The sequence below is a fragment of the Ornithodoros turicata genome, chromosome 1, assembly GCF_037126465.1.
Source record: "Ornithodoros turicata isolate Travis chromosome 1, ASM3712646v1, whole genome shotgun sequence".
Lineage (NCBI taxonomy): Eukaryota > Metazoa > Arthropoda > Arachnida > Ixodida > Argasidae > Ornithodoros > Ornithodoros turicata.
Window position 1 is genome coordinate 151,900,641 of NC_088201.1, and position 13,403 is coordinate 151,914,043.

General features: G+C 45.1%; 1 protein-coding gene across 1 annotated transcript; it reads left to right on the plus strand.

The window, feature by feature from the left end:
• Positions 1–1,368: 1,368 nt before the first annotated feature.
• On the plus strand, positions 1,369–5,976 carry LOC135371138 (uncharacterized). The gene is made up of 7 exons (XM_064605168.1): positions 1,369–1,401; positions 1,471–1,659; positions 2,614–2,701; positions 4,831–4,992; positions 5,052–5,258; positions 5,563–5,639; positions 5,701–5,976. Exons 1-6 carry the CDS (start codon positions 1,385–1,387, stop codon positions 5,629–5,631), a joined length of 732 nt encoding a protein of 243 aa, XP_064461238.1. The 5' UTR covers positions 1,369–1,384; the 3' UTR covers positions 5,632–5,639; positions 5,701–5,976.
• The last annotated feature ends 7,427 nt before the right edge of the window (positions 5,977–13,403 follow it).

Genomic DNA, 13,403 nt, shown 5'->3' on the forward strand with positions numbered 1-13,403 from the left:
AAACAAACAATGTGAATGCCATTCCTCATCATAAGATAGCCAATGCAGTGATACTGACTTCATTATTGTTTTTGCTTTTACTGGTAGCTTTTGTAGAAGTCTGCTTTTCATTCGTTTTAGTCTTGCTATTTTGGTGCACTTGCTATCTTTAGGTATGCATGTGTATATTATGCATAATGTTTTCTCAAGTTCAGGCCACAGTTCCCTGTTAGCAGTCAGAAACACTGAATAAAAGACAGAATATAGCAATATAAAAACCTGTGTACATTCTTTGTCACACTGTGTACATTTATCCACAACATTTAGTAATGAAAGGTAAGTGTAATCGACTTTTTGCCAACATGTAACCACAAAAGTAAGCTGTATGAACACTATGGTCATAAAAGCGTATAAATATTGGTCAGAAAGATATGTGAAGTGCAGTGAAATGCACCATAAATACAGCCTGATTACGTGTTATACCCGATTCCACCCCAGAGTCTGAAGAGTTCGTGTTAAACCAAGTATCGCACTAAACTAGGATGCACATTATTTGGATTTGACGCTCAAGACCACTACATGCAACTTTCTCTGCGAGAGAAAAAAACAAAAACAAAAACAAAAGGAATATAACCTGAAAACGTCAGAACTAGTCACTATTAGTGACTCTAGTCGGAACCACACACATAGTCTTTGTGCACGCGCTACGCACTGACTTCAGTAGGGCGCCTTTGCTTTTGCAGATTCACTTCAAACTTCTCTACACGCCGCAAAGACCCATTTTCAGTTTCTGTCCCACTTTTACATTCGAACATTTTCAACTTCCATGCCGTGTATTAATGGCAACGACCACACAAATAGCAGCACATCGCTCTCATACGCTGAAAACACCGGCTCTCTGCGGACTCACGCTTTCAAACACAAGGAGCATAAATGTTGGAAGAACTTGCGCGTTACATAACGCGTAATCTCAAGGCACGTCAACCAGCAAGCCAAATCAATTCGTTTCTTTTCACTCACCCCATCTGTCCCAACACCACAAAACGTAACACCGCCACCGCCTACAGCCGCCATCATGTCAGCAGCGTCCTGCGCCGCCGTCAACGCGACGCATCGGGTTTTCAGGGTTTTCCGCCGCCGCCGCCGCCGCTCTTCTGTATCGGTCAGGGTTTCGAAATACGCGTCCCGGAGGCCGCGAAAATTATGCTGATGACAAAGGCGCAGCCGGATATAATAATAAACGTTATCCAGGTAAGCAGCTCAGTTAAGTCCTTTCCCGCAGTGGATACGGCGACTCTGCCTAACTCCTGAAATATTGACATAATGCACGTGACTTCTGCAGCAAGATGCTGTCAGCGGTGGCGATGGAGATGGGGCGGTAGCGCGGATACCGCCGGACGATGACATGTCGAACAGCAATGTGTAAGTCAGTCACGTTCGCCACCATATGGACATTTTTTACGTTAAAACATTGTATGCGTTCGTTTCCAGTTCGCTACTTCCAGATATGTCCATAATAACGGAGAGCTTAATACTGCAAGATCCGCTTGATTATCGTCGAGTGGAATTGCCATCCTTTGGGACAATGGAGAGCGTCCTGCAGAGGAAAGAGCCGATAAGCAGGAAAGTGCGAAGGTTCATCGTCTGCGCCCTTTACCAGGAGGCTGCCAAGGTTACATGGTGGGTTCGTTCTTTGTTTGTTTTGAGCATAATTTCACGATATATTCAATCACCGAGCTTGAGGAACAGACGGAAGACGAGCACACAAAGGAAGCACAAGGCTTCCTGATCCTGTCTTATTTATGTGTCCCTCTGTTCTTTTTCTGATATCTGTAGGATGGGCTCACAATATCCGATCACATCGGGCACAGTGTGTAGACCCTTGTCGTCCCGCAATTAGTACGGCGATATGAAGGGACAAGGAGTTAAAGGAAATCGTTGTCAGCCTAACCGAAGGAAAGCTAATGCGCAGTCAATCCGCATGTCTGATTACAATGTGACTAACCGTGGAAACAAACAAACAGAAGCCGCCACCGCTGGGTTTCGAAGTTTCGAACTTGGTTCGCAGGACACTTATCTACCTTCGCTCAGATGGTGAAAACGAACATTGACGCTGGTTCGAGGTCCACAAAAAGTTGTCGACAATTCTTGACTCTTGAAGTAGCTAAATTAATTACTCTGTCATCAAATTTTTCAAAATTGCAAACTACATTCCTCGTTATTTCTAGCCAGGATTTCGGCTGAAAACGTGAACTCTGCAGGCATCGCAATCGGTTTGGCCCAACTGACATTGACATCAGTCGGTCATCAAAATCAAGCCACGAGGATCTATCTGGATCTATCCCTCTGTCTGAGCTATTCTGATAAGTTCAGTGAACTTGTTCGCCTTGAATCTCCTAGCCTGTTATTCTCTTTATGGCCAGCTCCGTACAAGTAATAACTGTAGCGCGAAACAGCCGTCCACGTGTCCGTCTTTCGGGGCGGAGGCGTTAGTTTTGAGTGTTCATGTGGTCGGACATTGCGTGCCGGCCCATCCTGCAGTTTGCGATACAAACTGTAATGCCTTTGCGTTCTTACCTTGACTTGTTGGGCGCTTTTGAGCTAACCCTAAGTTCATACCTTATTCATACTCAGGTACCCTTCGGCCCGACTCTACCACAAGCTTGTGGACGCTCTGCTGTCAAAGTACGAACACCTGCGGGATCCCTTGGGAACTGGCATGGTATGTCTTAATTATATTGGGTGCTGCACTTCATGTCCTGAATTCTAACAGGAGACGTACTCGCCGGAGGGTGACGGCTCTCGGCAATTACCGTCTGGAAACTCTCGGCAACATTTAGGGATGCCTTGGACATGATGCGACTGATTGTCTCATGCGACTGATTGTCTATGCATCAGTCGAACTTTTTCCAAAGTACGTAGCCATGGCAAGCGCGAGCTTTGTTTCCGGCCACCAAACGAGTGTGTGTGGTTGGGGGGTGGGGCATGCGAGCAGCAAATTGCCTAATCGTTCGCGGCTATTTCTGTTGCAATACTCTGCATAGACCTTGTTCTGCGTGCGGTAACCAGCGGAAAACTCGCTGTTTCTTGTGTGCTTCGTGCTTTGTTTATGAAATTACCCTAGTAGCTACATAGTATCGAAATTAATTAGGTACAAAAAGAACATTTTGCATCTGCAGTGAATCCTTGTTATTATGACCCTCGTGTATGACCGGCATCCCTGGGAACCGTTTCTCTTTCATGTAAATTTACTAATCTACTCTGTTAATTACATTTCACTTATGTGACTATGGCTAAGAATTTTTGCCATGAAATCTGTTCATTTTAACCAAGACCGTATTTTTGACGTTGGCAATCTTCATAGTGGTCTACATATCTCCCTCTGCCCCTGTGTGCAGCACATAATGTGTGCTACATGCATAAAATGGCATCAGATTGTTCCCGGCATCGTCTATAAATCACAAGTAGTGTAATCGTACTGCTTTTTTTTCATACATGTTGAAGAAATGTACTGGGCATGCACAGCGATCCAACACTTGTCATAAGTGGCTACATCCCACTGCAGAACGACTTTAATTTCTTGAATTGTTCTCTGTAAACTGCCAAGTGGACCCTACTTTTTCTTTGCACAATCAGATAGTACTTCGCAGTTTTGCCCACATTCAGCAAAAGGTATGCTCCACAGGGCGCTCCAAGTAGCTATAATTACTTAGCAAAAATCGACGAAAATCGCACCTTGGCCACTCGCTTTCTCCACCGCAAAAAGTTGGCCAACAGAGCAGTGAGGAAGGGAGGGCGATAAGGTCACGCTATGCTCCTGTCGTCGAATCATCATTTGATAGCCATTGAATGCGTCGCCCTCTCACAACACCGAGCGGACATGTGACCTTGCTGTCCTCCTTTCGAAGGCACTTTGGCGGCTGATATTTTGAACTGAAGAAGGTGGTGGCCAGAGAGCAATCATCAATTAATCCCTTTTTGCTAGTTTCTCTTATTTTGAGTCTGCTGTGGAGCACACTTTTTGTTGGATGTGGACAAACTCGTGAAGCGCCTTCTGCTTGCACAAAGGAAGAGCGATTCACTAGACAATTTACAGAGATCACATCAAGAAATTAAATTTCCAGCAATTGAAAATTCATCCAAGTGGCATCTCAAACGACGGCAAAAGTTGTCCAGTCTCAAGCACGTTTGTCACTCACCGACAAACAGTTCCCTTGTCATAATTTTTGACATGCTATGTGAAACACCCTGTATAATGATGCGCAGCAGTGGAAAAGAGAACGGTTTCTTTGAACATGAGAGAACTGATGTTCTGAACAACGGAACAACATAGAAGGGACAAATACATACAAAGCCTTTCTCCTCTCATGAGCCTTTTTCATCTTTCATCTTTCACGGTTTCTTTATTTCACCTGTGCATGACCATCCGTTAGTGATTCTGCGCATCGTTGTGCGTGTTCGCATCGAGGTTTCCTGCTTTGCTTTGAGATGCTGTGTTGCTCGAAGTTATATTTGCCACCTTGGTTTCCATTGCAGTGGAAACAAACAGCACCAACAACAGAGTGGATTATTTAATTTAAGTTCAAAAAGGGGGAGCTGCTTGTGGCGCTGGGGGCCGCATGAAACTGTCTCAGGGGGCCATATCCGTCTTGTGCAATCATCTTCAGGAATGGGGTAGCCATATTAGCTACGGTTCACTGTACTAACTTTCGAAGGTGTTTAGTCGTATACAACAATTAATTGCAGTTACTTGATCACCCATAGTTAATTAATGCACCATCAGGCTAGGGCCTGCTGTATTCGTATACATGGTTATGAAACTGTTGCACGCTTAAGAAATGTCTCTTCCAGGAATCTTGGAAAGAGGCGCTGAGACGGAAATACAAAAACGAGCGACGGAAGATGAATGCACCTCCACCTGCTGTCGTTGGAATTCGGCAAAAAAATACAGCAAAAGAAAGGCCTGCAGCATCTGCTGTGGACTCGAGCCATGCAAAAGTCATCCGGCTCCATGTATGCTTTTTAAAATTTTTCTTGACAGATGATCGTTCATCTCATTATTTCCATTTCAGGATGCCGAGCATCTCCTACATGATGTTGAGACGGTCGACAGCTTGGCAGAGCACGACTTGTGGCTCCGGGATGTTAGCTGTCCAGCAGACACAACTGTGTACCGTGACAGACTTGCTGTGACTGCAAAGCCTCGACGTGACAACATAAAGACTATCAGTGTTGTGGAATCCCTTAGGATTTATCCTTTTCTGAAGGATGAGACAGCAGTGAGTGATTTTCTAGTTCACTGTTAAGTCTGATGAAGGCCGAGGGTATAGAATACTCAAAGCATGTCTTGTACTTATTCTTCAATTCCGCGGCTGCTCCTCGAGTTTGAAATTCTGTATCAAAGAGAGGTGGTGTCGCTCCTTGAGAGAAGCCTGTCCAGGGTACTGGATGTTTTTCGTGAAAAGGGAACGGAAGAGGAGGTTATTGTGGCCACGGAAGTGCTCGCTAAGAATCGTTTCTCCATTATGATTGTTTGAATGTGCATTTACTTGGAAGCAATACGTGGAATTTACTGTTTTCCAGAGGATACATGGCTCTGATCGTTGCAACTCGTTGCAGCACAATGTGGAGAGAAGCTGGAGAGCTTTGTAATCGATTAGGTGGGTAGAAGTGAAACATATGATCAGACCAGACCTTTCAAACATTTCACTGTATTTCTAGGATCAAGGTCTTCCGCTTGGCTCCATCGTTCAAGTACGAGGTGGAGTTCCTCATCTTTTTGTGGACAGAGAGCTGGTCTGCAAGTCCAGCACGACCCTACACAGCATTGCGTTATTCTTTGCGGCATACTGGATCTTCAACATCAGGTACAGCGGCAAGGCAAAGGGCACACTTACATTCTTGGAGCGAGCCCTTCTGGGCTTCAAAGAAACATAGCCGAAGGCCAGGTGTTTGGACCTTCTTAACTTTTTCGAGTTTTATTCCAAATAAAAGTCAGTGAACTCAGTTTTCAGTGAACTCCTCTGGTTGTCGTGCGCTCTTTTTATACTCTATACTTGCACACAATAGTTGTGCAAAGACCACTCGTATACAATTGCAGGGCTAATTCAATTTGCTATGGCTACACCTTCTGCCAGGTTTAGCAATAATACCTGCTGAGGCACCCTCTTTGGGGACTGATAATCATCCCTTGGGGGTTTGATATAATACCTAGGGACTGCAGTAATTACACCCTCACTAGGGCCTAACTTTCATCTCGTAAGGGCTAAATATAATACCAGGAGGTAGCACAAATTGCACCCTCTATGGGGTCTAACATTTATCCTTTGAGGGCTAAATATAGTACCTAGATAGGGCGGAAATTATACCCTAGCCAAGGCTTAAGGTTTATCCCTAGAGGGGTAAATATAATACCTACATAGCAAACGTCATACCCTGGGCAAGGTCTTACATTTATCCCTTGAGGGCTAAATGTAATACCTACAAAGAGGGATTCTCGCCAGGGAATTTTATCCCTTATAAGAGATAAACTTTGCACCTTCAGTATGGTATATAATATTTATACCCACGTCGTGGTATAAGTTTTATCCCTTTTAAGGTATGTGCCCTGGGACAAGCCATTTATACCTAATTTCCGTCGGATGTTTGGTCATACAAAGAAGAAAGCAGTGCACGTAGTCTACACTATGTCCTCAAAAATGTCGTAGTGCGAGAGGTTTACAAGTGCTGAGGGTCCCTTGATTCCACTAACTCGACGACCATACTTCAGAGCCAGCTGCATGTCCCTCGTCACTCCACGTGGTGTTCTCTCACCAACTGTCGCAGTCTCAGGAAACCTCATTATTATGCGCGTTTCCTCTCAGGAAACCGCTTATTTCTACAAAATTATGTTGACCTGTTGATATTTCTTTGGCTAGGAGTTCCCACACTAAAAACTTTTGCAGACAGAATGTTTTCGCAAAGCCAACTGCTGTGTACTGACAGAAAACGTGTGGTGTATTGATTACATTAACGATATAAAATATATCCAATCTACGAAACACGTACGCAAGAGAGCCTACGCTTGATTCTATTTTTTCGTTCTCCTTTATTTGAAACGGTCACAATCGGGCAGGAGGATAATAGGTGACAAAACATTTTTGTTTACAACTTCTTCTAGATATACGTCCATTTCGGTACAGGACATTCTGGTATAGGCATCTCGGTGCACGTACATTTCGCTACACGGACGTTTCGGTTCGAACATGGATATCTCGGCACACGGTCTAGTAAACTGTCAACGTCGGAAGTCAACTCGTAGTCCACGCGTGCCAAAAGTGAATGTTCCTCAGGGGACATTTTTTTCGGAGATATTTCTTCCGGGGGCATTTCTTCCTGGACCCATTTTTTATTGCTGGCGACAAATTTAAAGCGAACGATCTGAAATGGGATAGCTATATGAGCGCGAGAGCTACTCGAAGTCTGTGGATGCTACGAAGAAAATTTCGCCACGGTAAATAAACAGTCATATAAAACCTTACTTCAACCTTGTTTAGAGCATGCATCTGCATTCTGAGATCCCTAAACATGCACGCTATCATCTAAATTTGAATCTAAATTTGGAAGAACTAAATTTAGATTCACTTACACATAGGCGCAAAGTAAATAAGCTAAAACTGTTCTTTCTCCTCTACAATGATCAGTTAATTGCAAACATTAATAATACATTGTTAAAATTTGTTCGCGTTGGACCCAAATAAACGTCATTTATCTATTTCATTTATTTACGTGTCAAAATGTTTATTATTTGACAATTGACATCAATTATTATTTGACAAAGTGTTAGGGGATTAGGGTTCAAATCATGTATGCCATGTTTAGTCACTATCTGTCGGAGCGGAAAAACCTATCAAGTTGTCGAACGGGACAGGGTGAATAACCCAGGCCTTTGGACCGCTTTCTGGATGCGAAAATGCGGGTTAGGTTGAGAAATGTGTTTACGGGCAAGCGCATTACCCAGAGTTAAATATTGCTTAGGATAACGGCGTTTAGGAATGAAACTTTCTTTTGTTGTTTTCTTCATTTTTGTTTCATCAACGCTCCAAATGAAACAAGAGAAAAAAATCGATAAAGCGACCGCTGCTGTTTCGATCAAACGGCTTTCGACCAAACGACATCCGAAATCACCAATCGACATTCAAACGTCCTGGAACCCGTTTCCCTGGACGAAGGGAGCAAATGGGTCAAGTTTACGAACGAATACTAATTTTTCCGAAGCTTTGTCGTCTTTTAGGAACACTCTGCGCATCTTGTAGTTTCGAATACCGGGTAAGCAAATACTCGTGTATTCGATCCAAATTATTTTTCCTTTTTCAAAACTGTCGACTTGTGCTGTTGTGTCCGTCTGATCTCTTCCAAGCTTTGTCAACTAAATAAAATCGGTGTTGGCATAGTGTCTTTTCTTCTTCTTTTATATTTTTGTTCTGTTATCGAAGTGTGTGATTTATGTTGGCTATAGGTTGTCTTCTTGTGAATCACGTTACGGTGTTAACGTTATGTCAGTTTGATTGTATGCTATCATGCAACTGCTTGGGCCCGAGATGGATCTGCAGTACTGCTAAAAACAACAACAACAATAAACGAATCGAATGTGGAATACAACATTGGAATTTCGAATCGAAGTAGTTGCTGTTCGAAACCTTGGGGATACGTGGATACCTCGGTCCTGTTGTCTTTGACATCCTGCAAGCTTATAAGAAGGCGACCATTGCAGGGCACACTGTAGTATTGCAGTGGATACCCGGACATGTCGGTATCAGCGGCAATGAAGAAGCAGACAGAGCCGCATTGAGCGCCCATCAGCACGCAGCTTTTTCCCCGATAATGATGGCGTCGGGCGACCGAAGACACCTTGTCTCGACGATCACTAGTCCCAAGATGCAGGCTCAGTGGGAACACGACATAGCCCACTCTCCCTTCTCTCTGATAGACCCCACGCTTCCCCTCTCCTTTTCTTTCTCTCGTCCTTCCTCCGCGACAACCGCGCCCCTTAACTGCTCTCTTCCACCGCATGAGGCTCAACGTTTCCTTTACACCTGCCTTTCAACACCGTCTCGGCTCCACCTCGTCTTCCCTCTGCCCCACTTGTGGAGTACACGGCGACCTCAGCCACGTCATCCTGGCTTGTGGGCAGTACCACCACGAGCGTGCACTAATGCAAGTCTCTATGCAACGCATTGACAAGTGGCCGTTCAACCTAGCGAAGATCCTCGGTCCGTGGTCGAACGCTGCCCACCAGACGCAGGGCCTTCGCCTTCTGGCGGAGTACTTGTGCTCCACCGGTCTGGCGACGGCTCTTTGAAAGTCCCCATCATCGTCCCTTCAACCTCTCCCAACGGGACATAGGGCAGTGTACCGCCTCAGCGGCGGTGAATCGCCCATCCCATCACCATCCAATGTATGTATGTGTGTGTGTGTGTGTTCCAAACCGTATATACTAATAGCCAAATTATATTAATATAGTCTATTTTGATCTTTGGGTACCATGAATACGGCCCTTATAATATGGCCCTTTTCAGGGCCACCCCAAATGCTTTTCGCAGGGGCAGAGCGTTCTTGCGTGACATTTAGAAAAAACTCAAGCTATTCCTCTTGTGTGTGTGTGTGTGTGTGTCAGTCTGTCTGTCTGTCTGTGCGCGCCTGAATCTTTGCTATTTTGTAATTTATGTATTTATTGTTTTCCTCTCTTTTCTTTCGTGCTGGCCGGGCCCCGTTTCTTGTGATGCCACGGCAGAAAAATAATAATAATAATAATAATAAAACACATAAATAAATTAGCAGGCAAGTGTGACGGTCGAAGTGATAAACAAACAAATAAATGAACAACAAACAAACTGCACATGAAATCGCAATCGTTGCGCATGCGCTACTGACGCGCGGAGACGGTGGCGGTGTGCGAAAACAGTAGTGGAAATGGAGGAATAACAAGCATAAAAGTATAACAGGAGACACAGTTGCAGACAGGGGAAATCATGGGGACACAATCAATGACGACGAAAAAAAGAAAGAGATGCCATCAGCATCGGTCTTCCCAGGTGGTCTCCCTCCCAAGCACTGACCGAGCTGCTTAGTAGGGATGGGCCAACCGAATCCTCGAATCCTAGGCAGGGATTCGAGATTCCGGAATTCGAATCCTAGTGCTCAGAACGATGAATGGAATCTTTCGAATCCACCAACCACGTTTGTTTGTTTCTTTTTCAAATTGGCGCCTCCAGAGTCCGCCGAAAGCCTGATTGGCCGGCCGGCGGCAGACCCATTATTTTAAAGCTTTCAGCCGCGTTTTCTCGTTTGTTTGTTTGTTGGTTTGCATCGCTCTGGACTAGGGTTGTCAATCGCGATATCTGGAATACCGGGATCCTTGCTAATTTTTGACATCCGGAAGTCTCGGAATTTCCTCCTGAAAATCCCGGGATTTCGTGAGAGCAAATACGACAGAAAATCTGGTTGCCATCAGGCAGATACTCACTCCTTCGTAAGAAAATGGCACTTTTTATGACTGCAAGTGGCACAGGACCGCTGCCTACACGTGCCTACAGCTATTTGCTGCCTGTCGTTTCTTCTAGCGCAGAAGCTGAACAGTTCGACAGCCAGTATTCTCACAAAAGTTCGTTCCGAATGGGGGACACCACACTCAACGTCCTGTGCTTTCTGAGGTTGTGTTTTAATCATTGTACAATGTGACAAGCACGCAGGCGACGGTGTTGTAAACCGTTTACTATTTCGTTTCTTTCCACTCGTTATGTTTTTTTCTTTTCTTTTTGCTGCGCTGCTCTTCATTCAAGTGGTGTTACACCGTTTGAGGACATTATAAAGTAATATTTCCTGTTAGTTTAAGTGCACCGGGACTCGCCTTCTTTACACGTGCAACAGTGAAAGGCAGATGTATAAAAAAGGAGTGACATTACCGTAGAAAAAAAAGTTAAATATAACCATTTCTCCCTCACTATTTTATCACATTTCTATCACATCACTATTTTATCACATTATTTTATCACACTGCGAATTTTCGAATGATTTCCTTGAGGAACAGGCAGAATTGACAAAACGCACATGAACTGCGCACAACACGTCGATTAGTCACTTCAGGTAAGTGGACTGGAAGTAGAGTCCTGCGCACCTCGCGGGAACTGCGAGCACCCGCGGGTGACCCGTGGGTGACCCGCACGTTCTTGCGCGTGGCAAGTCTAGGTTTTCGGTGTCGTGTGGGTAGCGGGGCGTGTGCGGGCGTCATTGTTGACGGCGGAGCGGACAGCGGTCGCGTGCGGTCGACGCATTTTATTAAAACACTATTAGAAAGTATACCGAGTTGCTCAATTTCTTACGCGTCTGTACTGCAGTCGCTCGAAATATGTCGAAACGTCGCTGACAAGGGCGGAACGAACGCTCACACCGTTAGGCTGCAACAGCGCCTGTGTTTCATTCTTTGTTCATGTCGCGTTTCGTATCATCATGCCTTAAGTCACAAACCAACACGTATTTGCACCTTTTTGTCCACTGCGCTGATGTCGTACAAGAAAGAATGCGCACATCTAATGATCAGACATAGGACAGGGAGTGGCCCCAATTTACTCGTCAACGTTCATCACGTTGCGGGGAGCAGGTCAGGTGAGCTTTTGGAAAAAAATATGCGGGCTGCGGGCGGATTGGGGTCTCGGTTTGTAACGGGACGCCGGTCGGGTGCGGATTTGAACATGCGGGTACGGGTCCGATGCCAGTCAGATAATTCTGACCCGTGCAGGACTATACTTGGAAGCACCATCTGAACTTGTCACAATCCCGAAATCCCGTCCCGGGATCCCAGGATTGACAGCAAAAGATCCCGACATACTGGGACGCAAACATGGCTTGGCATTGACTACCCTACTCCGGACTGAAATAGTTCAGACAGGAAATATTACATTACATGTTTAAAAGCAATATGGTTTTGCGTTTTGATTGTTTCTTAACGTCATGGAAAGAATTCAGTTCTTATGTATTTCCTGTAGTCGATGAACGACATATGAAATAAATTACACGTAAGATTAAGTACACGGGATTGTTCTGTCCTGAAAATGAACTACTATGTAATTTGTTTTTCATTAAAAAAGATAGCAAAGTCTGCTGCAAAACACCTTTCAGTGGGAGTGTTGATGCTTTTTTCGTGGCTTCTTCAACTCTTTCTTGAGAAAGGACTCGAAAGATTCGAGATCCGTAAGATTCACCGATTCGCAAAACCTACCTGGGATTCGGATTCCGAAAAATTTTGGATTCGTTCCATCTCTACTTAGCCTCGGTGATGGGACGAGAACCGGCGTATTCAGCTCGCGGACGAGCGCAGTTGAACGCGCTTTTGTTGAAGAAAGGAGGAAGCATCTTAAGGCGCAACACACACGGACAAGAGGGAGACACACACTCGCGCCACACACGTGTTGCGCCTTAAGATGCATCTCTATAACCAACTAGCCCAATTATTGTTGTTGCAAAGAAGGAAACCACAGGACTCGAACTGACATCTTGTGGATTTCCACCGCGCTTTTGTTGTCCCGCGATTACGCTGGTATTTTGGCGGCGAAGTTATCGGAGCAGCTCGCGCCTCGTTTGGGGGGCTACTGCCTGGTTACGTGCAATGATAATCGCTGCAATCATAGTAATGATAATAATAATAAAATAATAAGAAAGAGCAGTATGAGGACGAACGAGACGAGAGAAACAGCGCCTAGCGGGAATGGCTTGTAGATGCGGCGTAGAGTTTAATTTTGGAGGACGCGACTGTACCATGTTGCGGTTTTCGCGACACCCACTCGCGACTTTGGTGTCACGACTCCAAAAGACTGCCTTTCCGGTTTTCGAAGGGAATCCCTATTGAAAATTCCTACATGAGGGCAATGTGGGATTCTGGTATAAGGTCTCACATCGATGTGAGACCTTACATCCGGCACCGATGTAGGATGTAAGATCCCACATCGATCTGGGATTCCACATCCAACGCGGATGTAGTGCTCCACATCCTATTTCATCATGTGAAGCAGTCGTTCTGTTAGTGTCTGCCTTTGGGCTCTCATCTCACAACTGCAGGAACATGTAGTGCTGTGTCCAGGAGTAATATGCTACCGCACCACTACATTTGCCAATTACTTGCGCCTTTTATTCATGTCGTTCAACATCACTCTTATGTGTGCCCGGAAGCCCGCTTTTCGGGTGGTAATTGCTTTGGCCCTCTTGTCTCTGTCCTCTGTGCTTTCCTGGGAAAGGCTTGCAGGCACTGTCAGCTCGACATACCTGTTGAAGGCATCTGAAAATCCAATAAAATGCATTGCATTATGAAAATATTGTAAGTGCACTGGATATAATGAAGAGGCAGTGAAAGCATACCACTACCATGCATGGCCGAGTACAGTAACACGGTT

What these genes read in the sequence shown, in the direction of transcription:
- LOC135371138 (XM_064605168.1), top strand. An exon ending in ATCCCTTGGGAACTGGCATG is followed by an intron (nt 2,702 to 4,830) that starts GTATGTCTTAAT and finishes TGTCTCTTCCAG; the next exon opens with GAATCTTGGAAAGAGGCGCT. An exon ending in CAAAAGTCATCCGGCTCCAT is followed by an intron (nt 4,993 to 5,051) that starts GTATGCTTTTTA and finishes TTTCCATTTCAG; the next exon opens with GATGCCGAGCATCTCCTACA.